The 24861-nt window shown below is 40.4% G+C and overlaps 1 protein-coding gene across 1 annotated transcript in view; it reads right to left on the bottom strand.

Annotated features, from left to right (window-relative positions):
• NYAP2 (neuronal tyrosine-phosphorylated phosphoinositide-3-kinase adaptor 2) overlaps positions 1 to 24861 on the bottom strand; it is a 175115-nt gene that overhangs the window by 136769 nt on the left and 13485 nt on the right. The window contains exon 2 of the mRNA XM_050902730.1: positions 589 to 831. Within this exon, the coding sequence (XP_050758687.1) occupies positions 589 to 794 (206 nt within the window). The 5' untranslated portion in view covers positions 795 to 831. The remainder of the gene's footprint in view (positions 1 to 588; positions 832 to 24861) is intronic.

Here is a 24861-nt window from a genome sequence, read left to right as displayed (position 1 = left end):
TAAATGATTGCAATATTTTTACTGACTTCAGAGCATGCAGAATAGTGAGGAAATCATAAATAACAGACTTTTTTTTTTTTTTTTTAAAGCCTCAGACAGCAATTAGAGAGCTTTGAAAATTTACCAGATTTAAAACATCAACTCAAGGAGAGTCTGTTTTGACTTGTGAGGCTGTCCCTGTCTTGCAAGAGCTCACACACAAATATATCTTTGCACAAAGTACACACTGTCCATCTAAAAGCACTGAGTGGATGAGGACCTGTTTTCCACTAGATCTACATCTCCTATTCCAAACACCTAAACTTTTTATGAATCACACCTGCTGAAGATGCCACACATGCTCAAACTGAATATATTTGGATGGGAATACTCTCTTCCATTGAGGGAGGCAGAACCATTCAGTATCACATCTACACAATATAAACCATGTGGAATTAGCAGCCTGACGTGGACCAATGGTCTGTACTGCTTTTACTAGCAAGCTGCTTAGAAATCAACTGGTCTACACATATTTACCATATCTGAGACCAAGCCCCTCACTGTTCATTCACTCTGCCAGACCACTCATCTTTTTGTCAAAATATTTACCGTTTTATTGCTTCTTCTTGTTTTCGGCGTTTTTCACTCTTTTCTTTCAAGTAAGCCAGGTTTGTTTCATTCCTCATGCGATCATTCTCTCGAGCAATGTCTGATGCATTCTGTATAACCAAGCCATCATAGGCCTTCATCCCCATATCTTCAATATACTGGAGAAAAGCGCCCAAAGTGACCTCCTCCTGATTAGAACTCATCATCTTGCAGGAGATAATGAACAAAGGAAAGCAACGTTTCCTGCAGGTTGAAAAAAAACACATAATACCTCAATCAGTAGGAAAATAGCTTATGGTTTACGACAGCGAGATTGTGTCAGTTGTAATTAACATCTCTGTAAGAGACAATTTTTTTAGACTTTCTCCTGTCTAAAGGATAATAAACAAAGCAATTCAGAACACAGAACAACATTACTCAAGACAAGAGGAGATAAAAACCAAGAGTCTCTTCTTCCAAGCGACGCAGATCCATCCAGTTATACATTGTTCAAATCCCAAAAAGGTTTTCTCCCACCCCTTCCCTTTTCCTAATATCCTTGTTACAACAACACTGACCTCCCTGAATCTCAGTTTGAATTGGACTGAAAAGGCTTCCATCCCAGGACAACGAGTCCTTTTTGCAGTTTAGATAAAGTTGCACCAGAGCAGATCACCAGACAAAATTCCTATTCTGCAGGATATTCCAAAGTTCAGGTGAAAAATACTGTTCCATTTTTTGGAACAAAAAAGTTCAAAATTTTCTTCAAGTTTAAAATCTGGAAAAAAATATTGTGAAATAGTTTCCTATATTTCTCAGTAAGGTAGACATGAGCCCATAAGCCCTGGTCATCTGTTGCCCAACAACAGCTTGAAGCTCCAAGAATGGACAAGAAATCCCAGCTGAGCTGAGACCTTCAGAACTCTAAAGCCCTTGAATTCTCCAAGCTTCCATATTTCTTCCACAGGTATGACAGACACTTGGGTTTACAGCACCTCCAGCTAAGCAGCATGGAGCACAGACACGCTTAGATCCCTAGGTCACTCCTGGCTCCATAGCAGGCAGCCTAAAAGCTCTCAGTAAGGCCCCAAACATTTTCCACTCAGCAGCAGACACCCTGGGAGTTGCAAGAACTCTGGTGAATAGACACATCAGTAAATACTACAGGTGACTAAAGCCAAGGTATAATTTCAAGAAACATACTGGCTATCTAAGTTCCATACAACTGGATTAACTACTTATTAAACAAGTAAAATAGAACTTTAATAAAACAGAATTGTGCCGCCATCTTATTTTAAATACCGATTACTGTAAGGTCCTAAGACATTACAATCCTGAGTGGCATTATCCTCACACAGCCCTGTGAGGGGGGTCCTCATCTTACAAACAAGGAGTCGATGCAGAGAGTGATTGAGTGACACACTGGCAGACTTGGCAGCTGAACTCAGCTCTCTAAGGCATGTTTGCTTCTTCACTACTAAAGCATTCCTCCCTTCCCCGAAGAAGGATGGTGTGACTTCTCAGAATCAGCCTGAGAACCATGCCAGCACTGCAACTAGAAGTGATCTTATTGAACAGGCAACGAGTATCCTGTCTGCACACAGATTTTAGGGGCAGAGTCCCTGTGTAATCAGCAACAAAAATCTTTCCTCCATTTCCTAATATACTGCCATATTTCTAATCTTTATTACACTGCTGGACAAGCAAAATTCTGATCAGGGTAGGCACTGATTCTAAAAAAAAAAATAAATTAAAAGCTCTTATAGATTCTAGCAATCCACTCGGGCCTTCAGGCACAGCCCTGAACACGAGAACAAAATGCTTTTACATCCATGCAGTAAGCAATCTGCAAGGGATGAAAAGAGAAGGGAGAAATATTTTTCCACCCTTTAATTTTTTTCCCCCGTTTTTGATCACTTGAAGTAGTAATGGCAACAAGCAGTTGGTTTCAGGCAGTTAATACTTAAAAAGCACACCAATAATTTTTTTCCCTTGTTCTCCATGTTTCTATATCAAAATTATTTCTGTACAATGGTAACCTGACTGATAAAATCATGAAGATTCAGAGGATGCAAAGGGTCTGCTCCTATCACCTCTTCCACCTCCCAAGACAACCTTTTCTATCAACTAAGCCTGAACATGAGTGTAAGGCTGATGTTCAGGGTCACTAAATTGATCTTAAAGTACTTTCAGGCATGGGTATAGGTATCTCCTACTAATCCCTGCAGTGTAACACCAGTGAAGGAGGTCTTACTGCAGCCCAACATGCATGCATGCAATTTCACACAGCTTTCATGTTGGAAGTGGCTAGAACTCCACTGGGCTAGAATATACATTGAGCCATTCTATATATTCACCATAAGTGGCACAGTATCTGCAAAGGAGTGAATTGGGAAGCTGACAATGAGCTAAACAGACTCTATCAATGTTACTGATGCTTCAGTAGACATCATTTTAGACCAATTCCTAACCTTCCTGATTAAGAAAAGTAAGTCCAGATACCATAGCCTCTTCCTGGGAGTCTCTGTCTACAGCACAAAGCCTACCTGATTAAAAACAATGCTAACAGCATAGACAGCTCTAACTCCACTGTCTCCGAACTTCTCAAACGTTATCTGCTTTTTGATGGTTAGTCTGGGCCATTTCCCCAGTAGATGGCTATTTCACTATATTTTCCATTTTTGTCTTCTAGTAAAGCCTAGTTTCTGCATATGTTGAGTTAAATTCAGATAAACCTATACAACAGAGAAACCCCACCCTAGCGACCTTAATGGCAGTTTTGCCATCGATTTCTCCAGTGATCAGATTTTACTCCTGAAATATAATATGAAATTTCATACTGAAGATAACTTCAGCAGGCTTTCAATAAACACAGTTCTGATCCATTTTCCCCCTGAGACATATTGAACTTGATCTGCTTCACACTGTCTTTTATGACAACAATACTGCATTTTTTTCCTCATTGTTTCCCTTTCTTTTTGGAGGTCAAAAACAAGCTGACACTTAAGGATATGCTGAATCTCCTTTTATTATGATATTTACTTTTCATACAAGAGGACAAAGTCATTCCAATTGCAAAAAGACCAAAATAAAAAAGCCTTTCTCCTGCTGCATGCACCAACCTGATACTTTATATATTGGTTTATCACTGACGTTTTCTATTACTAAACTCATGCAGAATGACAAAAATTTACACATTTAATAAATAGATCAAGATATATTCTTTGTCCTAACAAGGGTCCAATCTTGCAACAGTACTGAGCAACTGTAGCTACTGAACTCCTCTCCTGTGACTGCCGATGCTTGCATGCTTGTGACACCAAATTCAGTTTGGGGTACTCCTGGAGGGGGGTGGGGGATTCCCAGATATTTCAAAACCTTGAATCAGCTCTTATGGCACTACTTCTGAAAAGCATCTATACAAGTAGCAAGCATTTTCTGGATCAAAACCTGTGTATCTCATGCATGCATTGTATTTTACAGCCTCATTGCATTTAGTAATAGCGGACAGTTGTGCATGCTACCCTTAAACAGGGAATAAAAATGCAAACAGCTGGGGCAAACAGCTTAACTAATTACTGTAAACATTTTTACAGTATTAGTATTCCTTGTATAGCACACTAAGATCAATTTTATTTACAGGTATTAATGCCACTTCAGAGATACTATGTTACCTTAATAAATGTGCTTTATAACTGCAATAGGCTGCAACCAATACATGTGGCTCATTGAGTCCCATGCATTGCTTGCTTGTCACCCTCCTTGGAAAATGTGTGGACAGCACGATCAACTTTTGATCAAAGGTTCTGCTGACTGGTAAAGTCATGCAGTGAGCAATTCCTAACCATCTGCCAGGGCATATACAAGTACAAGCAACTGTTCTGTTTGAATACATTTTATTTGATTAAAAATATGCAAATGCTAGTTGTTAAACATGTAAGCTGTAGGTGAGGCACCACCATTTTGGTACCTCTAACATGCACATTGTAGTCAGGTATTTTGTTAGCTGGTAACAAGGACCATACAGAGTCACCTGTGTACTTGCAATCAAATTGTTTTCAGTGCATTTTGTTTTCTGAAACCAAGCAGCCCTGGAAAATTGTAACTGGGAGTTACTCTGCTTGGGAAATTCTTTTGACACTCCTTTCTCTTTCCCTCCTCATTGTGAAGGAACAGAAGACGACAGTGGGGAGGAGAAAAAGCCCTGGATTTCAGCTATTGAAGCCAACATATGAGAAGTCAACAGAAATTGATTGGAGGAATTTTGTTGTGAGTGTTCACTGAACATGAACATTTTTGGAAATTCACCTGAGTGCAAGGACACAAAGAAGTTCTCCTCCAACACGTTCACTTTGCCTCTTAAAGGTCAAACTAACACTATGTGAAACCTCACTGAGAAAAAAAAAAAAAACAAACAATCATGCTCACTGGCGCCTGCCCCTCCAGGTATCCCCAAATCAGAGGGACATTGGCAAAGGAGCACAGAGCAGCTCGCACTGTCATGGCCCATGCAATCAGCTGTCAGCATGGGAGGAGTAAAGCAAGCAAGATTTTCTTTTTTTTTTCCTTCCCTGCCAGTGCATCTGGTTTACTGGCAAGGGCAAGCAGTCCCCTTACTGGTTTGCCTAGAAATTTTCACATAACTAAATTCAAGATCTTTGTATTCAGACAATTTCTATGGGAGAATAATGTATTGTGCTTCACAAGACTGTTGCATACCTTACTTCTAATTTAACTATTTACTCCGATGCCAAACATACAGCATTCTTGGTCAAACCCAAAACCACCTCCTTTTCATATGAGCAGTGTGCAAAAATATTGAATTCAGAATATGAGGAGTAATCAACCCAATATCACAGTATCAAAGCAGTGCTATAGATTAATATTCAGACATGCAGTTCTCCCTCTTATTCACATGAGGATCCCCAAAATATCAGTTGCTTTTCAGCATGCTTGACAGCCACAAGCTGCAGCTGTGCTGCATTGAAAATTGGCAATGCTGACATTAAACTGAAGGAGCTTTTTGAAGTAATGACAAAGGCACTGATTGCCTTCTTCAAAACCAGAGGGATTTTTTTTTAATTTTAACACAGGAGAACAGAGTCTGGAAACACAAGAGTGGGGTTGTCCAAAGTCCGGAGTCCAACCCCTAATTTACAAAGGTCTACACACCTCTCCAGTACTGCCTGTCTCCCTTCCAAATACTGCCTCCTCTCTTTGAGAGCACATCTGCTTTCAACTTTACCTGTCAATTCCCTCCACTAAATTCAGTATATCAGAAGGATTCTGCACAAATCAAGGATGCTAATCAGCCATTCAACCCTCGAGTTTGAGCTGTTGCATTCTAGTTGCTTGCAAGGCAGTAAGAGCAAAGTAGACAGACCAGCCATATCCAATCTTCACAAATTGCTGACCACAGCAGCACTAATAAGGACCTAATGGTATTGGGTGTACAAAGAATACTTTCACTGCAACCAAGAAAAATTCAGTGATGGGAAAACATACTAGAGACTACTTCACAGAGCTCTGTCTCTTATCAGACCTGTGCCTTATACCAAGTGAGCTTTGAAATATCCAGTTGAATGTGATGAGGCAAACTGCTAAGACATGCTTTTTAGAGTTGCATTCCCTGCTCATTTTTAACAATGAGCTGGCATTACTGTTTTCACACAGTGATGCATTAAATTGTAATGTCAAAGAGGAAAGACAACCTGAAATAGGTTGCAAGTTCTCTACTATATATCATTTGACAACTTTTTATGCGGATATTTAAGAAAGAGAACCACTACACTCATTTGGAAGTACAAAATATACTTTGTGTTTTGACTGGCATTACAGATTATATACCTTGTCCTCATTATACTGCACAGCATGAACTCTAGCACCTGGGTGAAATCACTGAAGCTAAGCAGTGCTGAGCCCTTCACTTAAAGAGGTTAAAACTGGCTCCTTCAGTAGAATGAGAATGCTACTGCATGGGTTTAAAGAAATAGTCCATTTCTATAGACGTCCCACCCTTCACAGGGGAAAGTTATGCTCCCTGTAGTTTTAAGAACTGAAAAGAATACCTTGAGCCTTGAATTTTGGCTCCCTTGCTAGTGCCTTTTGAAAAGGGAAAAAGGTCTTTACTAACAATGACTCCTCTGTGACTCCAGAACGTAAAAAGCTGTTGTTTACTTTGCAATACAGCAACACTTATCACTTTTATCCCCTGAGGAATATGCTGCTTCCTCCTAACCACACGGTTGTTGGACAATTACAAATCTAGATTCAGAATGGCCAGCACTTAAGTGTAATTATGACATGTTATCATCCCAATATTATTCAGAAGACTTATGAACAACAAGAAGAAATAAAACCACACAACACAGACATACACACACACATTCTGTATGCAAAGAGGAATGCATTTGAACTCAGAAGAAAGAATGAGCTTCTTGCTGATAGATGTATTTTTCTTCCTCCTCCTTAAGAAAATGAAATGGAGATTTCACTACCACCAGCATCACATTGAGATGCTGTAAAATATTAATGGTGCAGCAGGTCTGATAAGTAACATAGATGTTAGAAATTATTTCATCAGAAAATAGCAAAGAATGCTTTTAATTGTTTAACAGTGCTTTTTATGAACAAGAAAATCCAGCTGCAAAATGTCTCTATTACAAGCACAATCAACATGTGAAGTACACAAAAACAGTCAAATAGACTTCAGCTTTCAGTTTAGCAATGGCTTGATTAATACCTCCTAAAAATACATGCAACTTCATCATCATGCAGTCTGACTACTCATTATTTCATTTTGTAATATTTTTTCATTCTAATTAGCACCATATTTTATTAGCATGCTTATATAATGTATTAAAATATGTACGTACCAAAATTAAGTCCACGGGGACCGCTAAGTGCAATAATCAAAGGTGACTTTTGCCTGTAAAAGCCCTTTCCTGTGGTTATCTCAGTGCAGTCGGAAGGGATATTTCAGCACCATAAGAAACAGATTTGCAGTTAGGCTCAGTTTTTTCTTCAGTTAAAGTGCATTAAATCTTGTTGGCAAAATTGCCCAGATTGTAGAATTCGACATCACTATAAGTCAGTGTCTTACGTTACAGATCTTCTCAACATATGATTAAAATGGCATGGAAAGTTTGGCTTTTAAAAAATGCAGTGGCAAGAGAAGACAGGTGCTTGCTTCTTTAAATCCACATTCAGAGAAGAGAGGGTACAGATAATGGGAGGGTATAAACAACACCCTGCTTTGAGGTCCAGCAGAGAAGAAACTGGATGATTTTTACCCACTTTACAACATAGAAGATTACAGCACCATCATATGCACTAACACAGAGATTTCTAAGGTGCCTCATTTGAATATGTTCTGTGGAGACAAAAAGAACGGAATATAAGGAACAGAAGACATCCTATCCAAATGGCTTCTTGCAGCAGGAAAGACGCTCGCTCTCTCATTGCCACTTAGATACAGAAGGTCTGAGGCAGTATAGCTCGTGGCATCGTCTCTCTCTCTCTCTCCCCCGTGACTATAGGCAGGCTTGCTCTCTCCAGCTGCCTTAGTCTGTTGATGCTGCTGTTGATTAATCGGGGATTCTCAAACAAAGAGCAAGCCTACCTTCGGGTGCCAGCAGGACTGTGGGGCTCCTCTCCTGCTGCAATCCGGCTGCCCTGACCCCCCGCGCAGCCAGCATCCTAGTACCTCGGACAGCTCCCCCGCGCTAGGCCCATTGGAGGGGGCGAGCGGACGGGAGCGGAGACACGCCGGGAGCCGGAGCGCGGCAGCGGCTTCGGTCCTCAGCTCCAGGGGCTCGGGCGCTCGGCAGAGCCTCCTAGCTAGGCAACAGCCTCTCTCTTATCTCCACTGCACTGAAGTCTGATTAGCAAATAATCCAGTGGGAAAAAAAAAATAATCTGGATGAACAGCACTGTACATCGCATTTAGTCTATAGGTAGGAAAGAATATGAAACAATGCCCTTCCCCCTTCCTTCTCCCTTCCCAAAAGGGACATTGTTCTTCCACGGCGAATGTGTAAGTTAACCTTTAGCCCATGTTATGGCTCAAAGAAATGAGCAGCCACTTAAAAGGAACATCTAAGCCTCAGTTTGATACCTCATATTGATGTATCTTTTGCACTCACCCTCACTGAAAAGCAGTGCAAGGCACACAATTACTGCTGACGCAAATTAGACTGCTGCTTGGGGAAGAGGGGAGGAGCTTCTTAACCTCATCAAAACAACCTCCCACCACCTGCTCCCATTGCACGAGAACAAAACTATGCTACTCGGACAGCATGAGCGTGACATTCACGCTGTTTTACTTACATTGCTATGAGATGCGCACTCTGGAAAGCGGCATTCTGTTTGAAAAGCATTCAGGGTGAAACTACACAGTTTTATGCTCATCCAGAATTTGTGAATGTAATGGTTTGGAAGAAAACATTTCCTTTTTTCTGAACTGGATCTATCTGTGTTAATAGCTCCTCCTTGCAGAATATGTACAGTTTTGTTTTGCTTTCTCTCCCCCCAAACCTGCAGCCTGGACACAAAGCAAAAGCATTCACTTCCTGCGCAAAAGCCAGTAAAAAGGGAGATGTCTGAACGTGCACAGAATGCATTACCCCATTGTTAAATGCCATTTCATTCTTCCTCCTTTCTTAAGTTACAGGCATATTTTTCTCTTGTATAAATCTCAATTCTGATGTTACAATAACAGTTGAATTTATTTCTAAAACTAATAACAGGAATTATCGTCATGGAATAAAGTCATTTCAAAGTAATGCATGTTCACACGAAAAACAGTGCTAGTACACAAATAAGACCTCGCCTACAGAGCACAGGAGAACTTCCTGCAGATTTACTACCCCCCGACTGGAATATCAATATTACCCCACATTCAGCACATCTCCAAGAGACCATTTCAAAAGGATGCTTTAAGAAGAGTTACAAAGACAGAATAACAGGATTTGAAGATATGGAGGGTTCTTCTTTTTGTCAGGGAAAAAGATCTGCAAAGGAAGTACCTATGGTGTAGAAGAACTGGAGGCAGTCCTGGAAGGAGAGTTCTTTCCCTAGCCCAGAGGCTAGCCCGCAGCTCTGCTTCTGATTTTTTCTTCCTTGAAGGATACCTTAAGAGTAGCTGTGGCTGTGCAGTAGTTGGGGAATTCTTTGATTTTCATCAACTGGAGATTCCTGTCACACAATAGCCTCTTATTTCCAATAGACCTCCAGAATTTCAGGCCTTCCGTATCTCTGCCCCAAGTCATGCACCAAAACCAGAGAAATTGCCCAGTCAGATTTCTTTCTGTGTTACTTCAACAAAGATATCACTGTAAAGTCATTACAACTTCATAAGCAATTTGAAGAACTACAATTTTAATCCACAAGCGTGAAACACTTGGCTATGTCTTCACCACATGGTTCATCTCAGTAATTGAACTAACCCAGATACAATCATCTTCCAGACTACAGATGTCATTGCACCTTTTGGCAGTTTCCACATCTCATCATTCTTGCACCAAGGTTCCTGGGGATCATACCTCCATCAGCTGTGGAAGGAACTGTCCATTTTTCCTTCCAGTAGCACTGTGGGAAGGGCACTGGGGGAATACCACTACCTCTGCAAGGCTGGCAGTTCCATTCCTGGTTAAAGCACAGAAAAGTCTCTCATCTGCCTCCACAGCCAGATAGCATCAACCCAGGAAAAAGCACCTACAGAATCAATCATGGGACTTTCTGCGTGGATGGCAGAAGAGCTGGATCAAAACTCAGGTAACTAGTTTTGTGTTTTTTCCTCAAGTTTCTCACAGAACAGTGCTATGATCATCTTCAAACGTGTTTAATGACAACCTTAATGAAGCTGTGACTGGCTTTCATAAAAGAGGCCTAATCAGTACAAATATATGCACCTCCACAAATTACTACCTGTGTTCTCATGTTGCAGAGGTCTACACCTGGCTTCCTGGTTTCCAGGCAGCTAGCAGTGGAGAACCATTCCTCACAGTAGTTGCCAATCCCCTGTCCCTTGCTCCACATCCTTCCTGGAGGTTACAACCACACAGAATTCTGGCAGATGTAGATTATTTCTACATTTCTTTTAAAAAAAAAAATGCAAGGCTTCATTACATAGCACACAGATGAACACATTTTATTTGTTTGTTTATATGTATGTACACATGCACACACATACCTAAATGAAGACAGAGGCACACATCACTTGGGCTGTGGCTGCATTTGCACACTGAGAAAAAAAAAGATGAACAGTCTGCTGTGGAAACGCACACTGGCAACTACTCAGTCTTACAATAGTTGCAGGATACAGCATGGCCAGGCAGGGGCTGTGGTAAGCAGGCTGGAAGCACACACTATATAACAGGGAGAAGGCAGATCTCTGCAGGAGGCTTCTTTGCCAAGCGGATGACAAGCCCTTTCAAGCTCAGAGACAAGTGGATTTGCAAGGCCTGAAGACTGCAGGCAGGGAGAGACAAAGGGCTTTCAAGAGGAAGAGAATATTCATTTAAGATGCTAACTGGCCACTTAGTGACTAAGAAAGACTGTCTGCCTATCCCTGAAGTAAGGGAAGCTTGAGGACAAACAGAGTAGAGTTCAGTGCTATTGACTCAGTCTCTACTTGGTTGGTGAACAGCCGAGGAAGGCTCTCCAAGAAAAGGAAACCACATTGTTTCCAGGTCTGAACCTGGTAACATCTGACTTGATGCAGGGACCTTTATGTAATTATTTACGTTTATGAGGGTCAAAAAGGATAAGTTTCTTCACTTTGGATGCACCGCCCCCCAGGTCATCTGAAGCTTCTTCTGAGAAGGCAGTCCCATGACAGATTTTAATATCTGACCTCCAGGCCATAGATGAAGAGTTCCATGAATGGAGACTCCATGAAAGCTAAAAAACCTGAAATTAAAACCAGAAATGGAGGACTTAAACCTGGAAATTCCTGACACCTAACCAAGGGGAGTGTAGTACGAACCTACATCCCTGCACCCAAACTCTGCATCCCAGTGAATGGGAAGAGAGAGGTTACTGAACAAGACCTGTCCATGCAGCAACCAAATGAGACAGGGTTCCTATCAGTCAGATTTTGCCAAGACCAAAGGCTTACCAAGCCAGACTCATCACAGGAGAAGCTAAGGGTTGGCAGTTCACCCACACTTACAAATACAAGGCCATCAAGATGCTGACTTTGGCCGATTAACCTGTCCCTTGGCTAAGCTAAGCTAGGCTTGCCTCTTTCTCCTTTACCCTGCCTCCTTAGCTTCAACTACTTTTTCCTGTCTCCTGCGTGCTTAGTCCTGTTTCTTAGTTTCTATTGCTGCCAGTTTGCAATTGCTCTAGCCACTTCATGCCCCTTGCAGTATGGATTCCTTGCCTCATCTCTAGCCACATCTCTTAACCTAGGCCTTGCTACTATCCTTGACCTTTCCAGTACTTGCATTTGGCTTTTCTTGACTCCAACACCTGGTATCTAGTTCTAATCAGTCCCAACTGTCAGGGCCAAGCTAAGTATCTTAATTTCATGATAAAACAATAGTTTCCTCACAAAGACTATCATCACTTTCATATATGAGTAAGGCAAGTGAAATTTTCAATTACAATCTTACCTATGCTGCATCCTAAGTCTTGGTTTAGCTATCACCATGATGTGCCTTTAGCACTGAATGTGCATGTGTGAAAAAAGCTGCTTAGATTAACCCAAGTTAATAAATATTTTAAAACAGCAGTGGGTTAATTCGAGGAAAACGCATAGAAAACAAAATACATCCAAAAAGTGCTCACCATAACCTTGACCTTAAGCAACTTTCTCAGGTTTGGTTTGTTCACGCTCTTAGTATCCACATCCACCTATGATCATGCTAAGCAAAGTGAAAACCTAATGATCTATTTGCAATGAATTTTCAACATGATATGCTGAAATACTAAATTGAGCCTTTGAGGCCACTTTTCCCAAATTATTTCATTCCATGCTCTAGATAAAGCTTTAAAATTCATGTGTTTTCCCCTCAAGCATTCTTAAAACCCCGAAAGTTCTGCAGTTGCTCCTTCTCCCAGCCACGTTTGGCTCCTTTTGCCCCTCTCTCCTTCCTCACACATACAGTGCTGCCACAACAAGTAAAAGTATGCACACAGTAAGGGTAAAGGAAGCTCTCATTGCTCCATCTCCATCTTGGCATTTGTTTCAGCTCTTTCACATCCCTCTGTAGCACCCTTTCACTTCCCTGGAGCACACTGGCTCTATCCCTCCCAGCAACTGACTATCCACAACCATCACATGCATTTCTCTTTTCAGAGTACTGAGGAGGATTCTTCTAAAGGTACAACAGTAGAGCGGTCCCCACTCATGTAAAAAGCCAATTAAAGTTAAATGCTTAACTGCCATCTGTGCCTTTAAGAAAAATCTCTTAATTTTCCCTAGTGACCAATTTTTTTTTCACATGGGACCAATTTTGCTGTTATTTCTTAGGCAAAATTCCCATTGAAGTCCACAGGGAACTTTGCCTGAATACAAAATGTGGAGCAAAACCCTATGCTTATTTGCATAGACCAAAAAAATCACAAAGATCATGTCCTGATGCAAGTGATTTATCCTACATGACAGCTGGTGTAACTGGGCTATTTTTAACCATGATTTGTTGTAAAATATTTCATATTTACCATTAAAAAAAAAAAAGAGTCAATTGATTCTTTTTTCTTAAACTGGATTAGATTGAAAGATTCTGGCTGCTTTCCAAACCCATTAATTACTAAATGGTACATTTTCAACAGAAACGTTAAGCTATAAGTAGTTCTGGAGCCAGTTAGCTCCTAGCTAAAATCAATTAAAGCTGGTAAAGATACATTTCTATGGTCAGGTCCCAAATACAGACATCTGTATTTATAGTATAGTGGATGCTGGCAAAATCCTCCAACATAGATGCAGTTATACTAGAAAAACTGTGCTTTTACTGTTTAGCTCATACAGGGGGTAGTAAGTGGTTTTATTATTCCAGGATAAACCCAGCTGTGTCAGTACGGTTGCACTCAGACTATGCTCTATTTCTGCTATAGTAGCCTCGATTTTCTAGCCCCAAAGAAGCACTCTTTATCCTATGGAGTATAAAGGCAAGGCGGTTTAAGCACACACCACACCCCCACACACACCCCCGCTGCTCATTCCCATTTGTGTGGCCTTGCAGGGAACTAGGTCACGGAAATGATCCAGAACAGAAATAATTTTGGGTGGGAATGAGGAGGAATCAAAAAAAGAAAAAACAAAGAGGAGGGTATTCTTTTCAACCAAATCACTTCCTTGCACTACACAATGCAGAGGGCACTTCACAGCGTGAGAATGGTACCCCTGCCAAAGTGGTCGGTGACTTTTAAAGTGAAAAGTCCTTATGCTACAGACACTACTGGTGTGCTTAAGCTTCCATGTGAATGACTCCAGTGCCCAAGCAGCACACATGCCAAAGCTGTTGCACTGAGACTTGGCCTGCTGAAGCCTACAGAAGCAAAGAAAATTCTGCAGGCAGTCAGGGACCTGACAGGCAGTCCTCCCTGCCCTAGAGATTCCACAACAACTCTGACAAGCACATGCAACCACTCAATTACTTTAAGGCAGGCAGAGAAGGGTATGTACACAGTATACAAATGTGACCATGTATGTAAGCTGCAAAGTGCTTTACCAGAGCACTTGGCAATCTCCAGGCATTTCAAATTTGTGTAAGCCAGCACTGCAGAATCAAGAATACAGCTCTGCTTTCCTCCCACCCCCAGCTATTCCTCTGGCCTTATGCTGGCACAAATGCTGTTTGGCCGTGTGGTGAAGCAGATTGGGAAACTGATCAAGCTGAGAACTACCCTGGGATTTTGGCACCACATGGATGTTATTATTTGTGAGAGGACCACCCTGCCTATGTAGCCAGTGTGCAGCAGAGACCCAGCACAGCCCAGCAGATGGAAGGCAGGCCAGTTGGGTCTCATTCAGAAGCAGCCAACTTCTTGCTTTCATCTGAGCTACTCAGAGACTCAGCTGTGAACAAGGAGCTCCAGTGAGCCCACCGGCATTTCTGAACTCTGCAAAAAAAAGTGCCTGGAAGCCCACAGAGCACAAAATCTGTAAAAGCGACCCACGATGAAGTCTAGAGCAAGAGGTCGGGGAATGGGAGTTGAGATGCTTTCTTGAAACTTGAAGTCTCCTATCTGCACTCATTAACATAATCTGCAATTTTTTTCCAGCGCTAAAGGTAAGTCAGTCCCATCTAGTTAGGATATAGACAAAGATGGGGAAAGTCAGAGTTGCTCACTTCCACCAAAAAAGCATCTGGACCACTAAATAAAGGCATGGTAAACACTGAAAGACTGGAAAGACTCAGAGAAGAAATTGCAGTTTGTACTTTAGGACTGACAAATTAGCAAATTCCTCTATTAAACAAGGTAGCTGTGCTATGTACATTAAGATGGTATTTAAGAGTAAATTGTTGCTGTTGGCTAAATTCTTTAAGGCATTAACTTTATAAAGAAACTAAAAGATGCTATTTGTTCAGTAAAATATACTTAAGCTTCATAAACAACACAACTATATAATGTATTTTTAAAATGTGTTTGTGTTCAGTACTTAATAAAAATCCACATGAAATATTTGTTGCTACACACTTCAGGACGGGACAGGAGGGCAAGGGAAGTTTGGATGAAAAAGCTGTTAGACCCCTAGAGACAGCATGCACAGCTTAGTGAAGGCTAGGGAAAAAATGGAGGAGCAATAGGCAAAAAAAAGGAAAGAACTTTGAGAATGCAGGGAAGGCAACCTCAAGCCAAAGAAGAGATGGCCACAGCAGAAAAGAAATGGAGGGCATGGATGTGTGTTTGTTTGTTTGCTTTTCTTAATGAGACAAAGATTGTCTCATTAACTCTAGAGTTGAAGAAACAATGACCTTTGGTGGAAGAGGAAGGCTACATACAGGGGATTTTAAGTGGCAAGGGAGGCTAGTTACCTCGTGCTGTTCACATTATCCAAATCAGTGAGTCACACTCAGAGAGGCAGTAACTATGTAAGGTACTGGGTAGGCTCTAAGCTTCCTTATGGTCCGTTGGCAGCCAGCGTTAGGAGGCCATCAGCCCCTGGAGTCCAATCCAAGCATGGAAAGCTGCAGGCAGATGATGGAGACTGGGTGTCACACAGTCAGAAGTCACTGCCTGCAGCTTGCCCTGGCAGCATGTGGCCAGGCTCCCCCAGTCCCCACTTGCTGCTGCTGGCTTAAACCCTGCGCAATGATTCAAGGTTAAAAAGCATGAGGGGAAGACCTTATTGACAGAACAGGCTGGTGACAAGGTGAGAGGTAACATGGTAGCCTCAGTTGGCATCAGCTGACCAGTTCCTCTGGTCATGGACCAACTAAGCTCCTATGATGGCAACAGGGAGCAGAAGCCCAATTTGCTCCATCAGTTTAGGGAGATAAGCCTCATTTTAGGTGTCTGGGTGCCTAGATATAGGCTGTGTAAGCACTTCTCTCACCACCTCAGATTGAGCAAAAGGAAAGAGCAGTAGCTTCTCTCTTACATTCAGAAAATCCTTATCTCCACAGAGAAAAGGCTTGAAGTTTGCAACAACACGGAAGTCACGGTAAACACTTTGACCAACGTGAGCTATTTTCCCCATGCTCAGATAGAAAGCAATTAAAAATAATAAAAAAAAATCAAATTCTTCTAATTACTATGGAAAAATAATTTTCTGCAGGCAATCCCTAAATAAACTCTTAGGAAAATCCATTTTCTCCACAGCTATAGCTGGCTAATCATCATATGTCAGTTAACATATTTCTGGTTTTCTCTCCTGCTTATTTTCTTGGAGAAAATATTGTGATCCTTTATATTCTCTCAGTATAATAGCCATTCCTGTCAATGGATGAGCTCAAATTGCCACCACTCAGGAAGAAAGGAATGCAAATGAGGAATACCAATTAACCCCTTTACAATTAAAAATATCTCTATCTATTATAGCACCCATTAGTGATACTCTAGTTAATGGTCTGTCAACATTTCCATTAGACCTTTTCCCCCTACTCCCACACAGAACTAAATCCTAGCTAATCACCTTGAGTATACCTCTATGGATTTACACAATACATATCACAGCTCAAATGAGACAAAATATAGATTTCTCTGTTATCTTGAGCCATTACATTCTCCTAAGTACCTGTTTTCTAATGTATCATTCTAAATACTCTGTACTCCAAATACACTGAATACTTTTGCTAGAAATTTTTTTTCAGCGTTACGAATACTTCATGTACAAAAACCCCAAGTAATTGCAAAGACCTGTCCTAAAGATTTTTTATTTTTTTTTTTAAACACTAGATGTGAGACAGTGGGTTACATTTGGTGCCATTTGCTGTAATACCTAGAAATGACAGGGTGAATTAAGGACAAAGCTTCAGCCTTAATAGCTTAAGATCCCCTGGCATCCTTATGGTCAAATCACATTTTCCACACTACTGTAATGTTTTTTTTGTGTGTGTCAAATTCATTACAAATGTATCACATTTGTATATATTGCACTTGCTAGTCCTTTCAACTCTCAAAATACACTTAAACATTTTATAGTATGCTCATCATCAGCCATCCTCAGTTAAAGTGCTGGCATACTAGGGAGAATAAGAACTCTGTAACTGATACGCAGATGGAAAAAGGGAGAGGTATACAACATGAATCCTAAGCTATAGTTTAACCCTTATTTTCACCACAAGATTTCTCAGTAAATTTATGATGGTACTGTTTGGTATCTATATGCCCCTTGGCACCGTTTTGAGCACTGAGATTGCACACAGCAATTCAGCCAGGTTTTCCTGGCTTCCTTATAATCCTCAAATAGAGGATCCATAGCTCTGATGAAAACTAATTAAATACATCTTGTACACAGACTACCAGTCAGAAACAAAAACTGCACTCTGCTCACTAGAGTTAAGTGTTTAATACAGCGTGACTGGCTTTTGTTTGGAATTACTGTTTGCAAACTCTAATTAGACCAACTGAAAATGACTCACATTTTATATATTACAGCTGATAAAATACTGGTTGGAAAAACTATGTTTTTCACACTCAGTGTATAGGCATACAAACCAATGCCACCACATACATAAGTGCTAGAAACACTGCTTTCTGGCAGCCCTGCAAAGATGTCCTTAGTTTTAGAGACTGGTTGAATTTACAGTTCCCTGAATTCATGAGACTACTCCAGTTCATGAAGTCAGAACCAGACAGAACTGCTTGTAAGATCAGGCCTTTTGTACATTTGTAAATATAGATTGAGCAAAATTGGTATTAAGAATTCCATTATTTGTGGCATATCTTCAACATTAAAGTGTTTTTCTTTATCATCTAAACTGCACCAAGTACTTGCTAAACTAATCCCATCCAGAAAATAATAAGCAACAGTGCAACGGATGTTACAGTTCACATCTTCCAATGTAAAACTCCTGTAAAACTGAATGTCCTCAGTTTCCTGGAAAATTGGCCTGGCACCACTAAAGGCCAACCGCAGAATTACATCTTTCTGTAAAACAATCATCTGCCTGTAGAACAGCCCCGAAACACTAACTAGCTTTCTGCCCAGCCATACCAATAAGAAAAATAAATGATTTTTTTCATAAATATTCAGCATTACACATAATATCAATAATGGTGTGTCTAGCATTGTTTCAGGGTAAGTGCAAGAACTAAATGGCAACAACCTTGTCTGCTTTGAGTTTACACATTAAAGGCCAGTCACTCTTATTTTCTGTAAATATTTCAAAGCAAAAACCTACCAAACCACTAAGACATAGGCTAGGGAAGGAGGACAGGAAAAATAAAAAAGAAAAGATGTTTATTTTGGCACTCTCATGCACAGAGCCAACAATAAACTCTGAATGGGATTGAGACTTCCCCCCCCCAGCTATCAGTGGCATTTTATTTTTTGTGAGTGTGGGATGAATAAACCACAGGTGGCATTAAGAATAAAAGTGTGATGCAACTGCTGTTATCTATCCAGGTATGAAGAAACTGCAACATGACCTTATTTGTGAGAACAACTCAAAGGACAAGTGAATGTTAAGGGGGCACCAAACAGAACCAGATCAATGAGAGATTCCATATGGAAAACGGCCCTGCCTTGCTCTTTCTTTCTAAGTTAAAAAAAAAAAACAAACAACCTGTAAGAGAGAAGACACCAACATTTCCAGAAGGAGTGTGCTAACAGGCAGGAAATAAAATGCAGAATTTATATTATTGCATGCTTGACTCAGTTTTCCCACCTTTCTTGATACGCAACTTGTAAGAGGAAAGAAGAGACTAAGCTTCTTCCCTGGAAGGGGAGGGGAGAGGGCTGGGAAAGCATAATTTGGAGTATTTGTTGACTTGAGAGAGAACAGATGACCCCATAGCAAAATAGATCCTGTCACCTAAAGACATCAATGAGACATTTCAAAGACTAAATATTAACCTTAAATAATTAGTCCTTTCTGTAATCCCTGGGAAAGAGGATTAAAAGGAAGCATATGAAGTCAACTTGTGGTTTGCCTGAATTTATTTCTGGTTTCTAAGATCCAAAATAGAATCTTTTTTTGAAAGCCAGACAGTCACCCTGATGAAAGAAATTACAAATCAGCACATTTCCCCAAAATGTTTTGGCTTCCATGAATCAACATTTTCCAACTGAAAAAGCATTTAATTAAAATCTCAATCAGATCCAACTTCAGTGAGGCACAGGAAGCCACGAAAATCTCTTGAGCAGGGTAAAACCACATCCAAGGGACATCTTTCACTTAAAATAAAGATGGTGACTGTGGAGCAGTGGGCAGAAATTACAGGCATTTCTGAGCTTTTTATTCTCAGATGCCATTAACCATTTTGGACCACTAGGAAATCAACAACAATGATTAAATAAGCAGCACAGCCCAAAAATTAGACAGTGATATTTAGCCCTTTTATTATCTAGATTGAACATTCAAAGTCCTTTCAAAACAGATGGCATTGTGTGCTTCTACCTACAGATCTACATAGATCAATTCTGATTCAACACTCAGACCATGCTTTTCTTAATGGAAATTTCATCCTAACTTACACATTTTGCAGGAATATGACAATGCTTTTTCCTCCATTATCAGGAGAATCTCATATTAGTACTATTTCAAGGCTTTCTAGTGACCAAAGAGAAATTTAAACAAATGGATGTTTTGCCAGAATTCTCTTCTAAAGAAGAAAAAGAAAAAAAAAAGAGGAGGGGTGGAAGATTTTGCTTCTATTCTAAACTAAGAACAGCAGCAATGGCATAGCTCTTAAAAACATTCCATTACATAGATCTCCTATATTCCAGTTACTCAAACTATAACATGCGGTTAAAATAGAAAAGCCTTCCTGGGCATGGAAAATTCAAAAGTCATTGCCCTACTGTAAGCTATGCAAACAAGGTGGCAGCGGGGACCAAATTTGTTATTTTCCTTTGGCTTTATTTATAAAGGTGAAAAATGTTTACAGCACAATTCCTCTCTTTCACAATGTCCTTAACAATCTTGTTCCTCCCTACCCAGCGTATCTATTCTCAGATTACTCACCATTTGCCTCTCCCTTTAGGGGAAACGATCTCCTTTAGAGTTATTAGAAAAATGGGTGACTTGGACAAATAGAACTTGGTCCAGGTTGTATTGAATTCGAGGTACTGTCACTGAGACAGCTTTGCTGAGAACTGGATTAAACAGTTTTATCTAGGTGTGTCAGAGGATCAGAATTGCAAGCAGTTTTTCGTTACATCTTCATAGTATAGTACTGCAAGCAGTTACAATCGTGGGTCAGTGGAAAATGATCTATGTCAACTAACAACACTACCTATGTTATCCATCCAAACAGGTAGATGTCTCCAGGAAATCAACATTACATGCTCTTCTAGGATGAAGTTGCCACTACAAACCCATTTCCCGAGGTGCTACAACAAGGAATTAAGGCTACTTCCATAGGGTCTGCTGCAGTCCCTCTAAAGTGGGCTTCTAGATCTATCAAGCTTTTTTCTACTTGAATAGAATAGTTACATTGTAGGTCTCCAACATACCACAGATGGAGCCTGCTTTCCCTAGTGCGGTATCAAGAACAAATGTGAAGAGCTGGTATTGTTTAAAGGCTCCATAGCATACAAGTTGATTACACACACAAAAAAGAAATACGTGATGAAAAACAACCACAGATTCATCTTATTATCTAAGTTGCTTTTCAACTTTGAATACCTTAGTTAATGCTCACTACAAGTCCTTTGGCAGGCTGCTGTTGTGAATGCTGCTGAAGAGTTGCTCAGAGATGTTCTGACAAAGGATTCCTACAATCAGAAAATACCAGCTTGTTAAGCTGAAGAGCTTTTGAGGCAATATGAAACTGCAGTAAAAACCTGCCAGGTTAGTGGCAAGCAATAGGAAAACTCAGATCCTTGAAAAACCAGCTTTAGGGTCCATGACAAATTATCTGGCATACTACCACACAATTTAACGGATTCTTTTAGGGCTCCCATCTCTTCTGTTACAAAGATCACCAAAAACCTTCTGGGCTGCTATGTAGCCATACACAGTAAACACGGCACTTGGATCAAACTATGTGATTATCTCTTCAATCCCACAGCATGCTGTAAAGAATAAAGACACAATGCTAATCCCATGCCATGCTTAACTGGTAGCAAGAGGATGACATCAAGTTGCAGCACTCTGCACGACTGATCAGCGTTGTGCCACATCCTTCAAACACCTTGAGGAACTTTTCAAGTGATTACATTCTCCTCTGCATAAGACTACCCTGTTGCTTTTGGTCCTTCGCATTATACCTTTAGATTGTTTTTCCTCCAGAAAGTTTTGCTGAATATCTCTGCACTACCCCAATTGTCCATGGTGTTGGGACGTCAGATCTAATGCCTCCACATTTCTCTCTCACTGCTTCTCTGTCTGCACTCACTTATGCAAACTTGCCCCTTCAGCACACCATGCAGAAATATTTAATAGGATTTTTATTCCTGCTTCCCAGATTGTTAAAAACAAGGCTAAATAAATAGCACAAAATTAATAACACCACATATTCATGTATAGAAGCACCCCCAAAATAATGGGTAGGATCTTTGTCATCCAGACAAAATAGAGAATTTTGTGAGCCTTTATAAGTTGCCAAACAACACAGGACTCAAATTTCTCACAGTAGTGAGAATTATCAGCAAATTTCACTGAAAGCAAAGAAGAGACATCCCTATAAAACTCACGTTAACAAGAAGAGAAACAGGTCCAGAGTTTTATAGCTCCAACATATTTTTCTCATATAGAAAAATAATACAAGAGCTAAGAAAGCTGCATGGGAAGTCTCCAGATCCCTGTGATCTCATGCTAATTGTTCACTGAGCTTTGCTTTTATATTTATCACAAATGTGCATTATCCATGAACACAGAATTGTCCCAGGCCAATATCTGGGAAGAAATAAAAAGGAAGCAGCTTATGATGTTGTGTCAGCTATACTCATGCACTGCTCAAAATGGGCATACCCAAGAAAAATACATGAGAGTCTCCTCTTCTCCTTCCTTTATCCCCACACTTCTCTAAGTTAAAGTGCACTAGCAATCTCAGATAGATACTTCTTAATCTTTAGCAAAAGAGGCCTTCAAGTTTCTCATTTCCGTAATTTAAACAAATCTGAGGACCGTTCTTTGGTGTGATTTTTTTTTCTTAATCATTCCTGTGACTCATAAATAGGATATGAAATAGTAAAAGGTGATGTGAACTCTTTGCCAGAACAGGCACTCCAGAATGAAAGTGGCATTACTGCTTCTTATCTTCTGCTTCTCATTATTCATCTGTTTCATGCCTCTTCGTTGCCAAGATAGTTAAACATTTCTGATGCTTCATATTTTACTGAGGTTTAATTGCAAATAGCTTCAAGGGAGGAGAAAAAAAGGCAATACAGACAGACATGGGCTAAGGGATTTTTGTTTAAACAGTAAATGTTGTTGCTGTACAATTTAAAACAATTTAACTGGGAGGGTGACACAAAGGATTGAAAACAGACTTGACTGTTTCCCGATCTCTAGGTGATGAAGGTCAGCATGACAAAGGTTAACGTAACCAGCGCAGATTTTGTGTCCAGCTCCCAATTTTTATGGTTACAAAGATCTCATTCCAAATAACAAGGGATAGTGCTTTGAAATAGACTGACTTACACATTAAATAAGATAGAGTCATTGAATACATTTTCATCTGCTGAAAAGTGGAAGGGTTTTACAAATATAAATAAGAATATAAGAGGATTCCCCAACAACGGTCTCAACAAATGGAGGAATACAGCAAAAAACTCTGTCTAGATTAAACCTGGGCAGTGGGAATTAACTGAAAGTTACATGACGGACTCATGCAGAAATAGTAACAGCCAACTCAAGAAAGCCCCTTTTTTTCTACCACTGGTCAGTATGATGTACTCAAGTACTACTACTAGCCACTTAAAAAGCAATACATGGGATGATATAGGGACATTGGTTTTTGATGTGGATTTACTACCATACTTATGCTTACTTATGCTTACTGCGTAAGTGCAGTAAGCAGTCTAATGTGACTGGCCCAACTCAACTTGTATGGATCATGATAGCGTTGACTCCCCTGAAGAGCACAGAAATCCCTTCCCTGCTATGGATTTCCCACTAAGCTTGCTTTCCTCTGAACAATAATGTATGATTTGAACATTCATTATAACATCTTAAATTCCCTTGTAGGCATACAGGCATATGAAAATCATCTCACAGGCATCCTGATAGGGATGTGACACATGTCCCTCTGCACTCCAGCACGAAGCAAAGTGTTTTCTATCATGTGCAAAATCCTGGGAGCCCCACCTTAAGAGTTCTGTTTCTGATTAGTCTGACCACCCTGCCTAGCCCTCAAGGAGACCCACTCATTGCCTTAACTGCATATTCCTTGAGGAGCTGAAGTGCGTAGACTGGAATACAACTCTCTGTGACCCTCCACTGCTGATCCTGCAGACAACCTCTTGAGGTTCTCCTTCACCTGTACAATAAACAAAACCTAAGGAACAGTGAGACATTCCTAAGAACCACCAATTTCCTGGAGATTTCTCACTCTTGCTGTGGAACAAACTGCAGAGGCTTGGAGGAAAGAAAAGCTACCAGTGGGAAAGTGAGGGGTCCCTCTGCTGGACCCAGGTTTTGGTCAGGTTTTTTGTGACAGGCCAGGTAGGAAGAACTACTCTTCCAGCAGATCCCTCGGGGAAACTCTTACATCAAAAGGGATGGAGTAAAGGATGAGGCTGCTGGCACAGACACTGTGCTACACCTCATGCAGAGTACAAGCACTCATGATGAAGAGTAGTATGATCACTGCTAACATTAGGACTACAATGATTCCTACAGAAATTAATCTACTCTGAGTTTGTCTCAGATCAGACAGTTGCTTTTACTGGATTCAAGAAAAGCCCTTCAGAACTGTAACTTGCCATCCCAGAAACACAACCTTAGCTGTGGGACAAAATTAGCCCAAATCACTGCCTTCACCCAAACGGCTTCAGATTCCTTGGACAGAGTTGTTTATTATTTGGAGCAGTGTTGCTCAGAGTGCACCTAATCTAATTATCTACAGAACTTCAAGTATGTGTAGTACAGTTTCCCTAACCTGTGGTAACATCTCTAACAACAGCTTTTGTTTAAGTTATCTTCTGTTGTCCCAGCAGTAGAATCCAGTCTTTTTCATTTTATTTTTATTTATTTAGGAATTGTACATGGCTTCTGCAGCTGGAGGTTTTGAGTAACCAGAACAGATCAAAACGTCTAGTGGCTGAATTAAGGCACAGTTATTAAACACTACCAATATTTGAACACACTTAAAATATTTTGCATTTATTCATCTATAATTCTGCTATTAGTTAATATTTCAAACTTGACTTAGGTTTTCTGCAGGTCAGATGTCTGACCTTGTGCTAGATGCTTCTGTCAGTCAGGTGTCAGATACAAACTTAGACTCTGAACTTCCCATTCACTTACTGGGCAAGTGGCATTTGTGACTACAGAACACTTCTGGAAATCTCTGCTGGCTATTGCTGCTGGGTGAGACAACTGGCAGCAGGTTAAGAACTAAGAGGTAAACTGTTTGTGCTGATTTAAAAGTAATTTCAAAATTGAACAATTTTTAATAACACTTTATCTATTTGAAGCATAAATCTAAAGCTGTTAGATGGGCCTCTTTCTTTCCTAATATTTTCTCGTAGTTGTGAATCATCCCTGTACTGAAGAACAAGAATCAGAT

This window comes from Gymnogyps californianus, chromosome 10 (assembly GCF_018139145.2).
Source record: "Gymnogyps californianus isolate 813 chromosome 10, ASM1813914v2, whole genome shotgun sequence".
Lineage (NCBI taxonomy): Eukaryota > Metazoa > Chordata > Aves > Accipitriformes > Cathartidae > Gymnogyps > Gymnogyps californianus.
The sequence above is the reverse complement of the archived record's forward strand: the minus strand, read 5'-3'. Positions and strand labels throughout refer to the sequence as shown.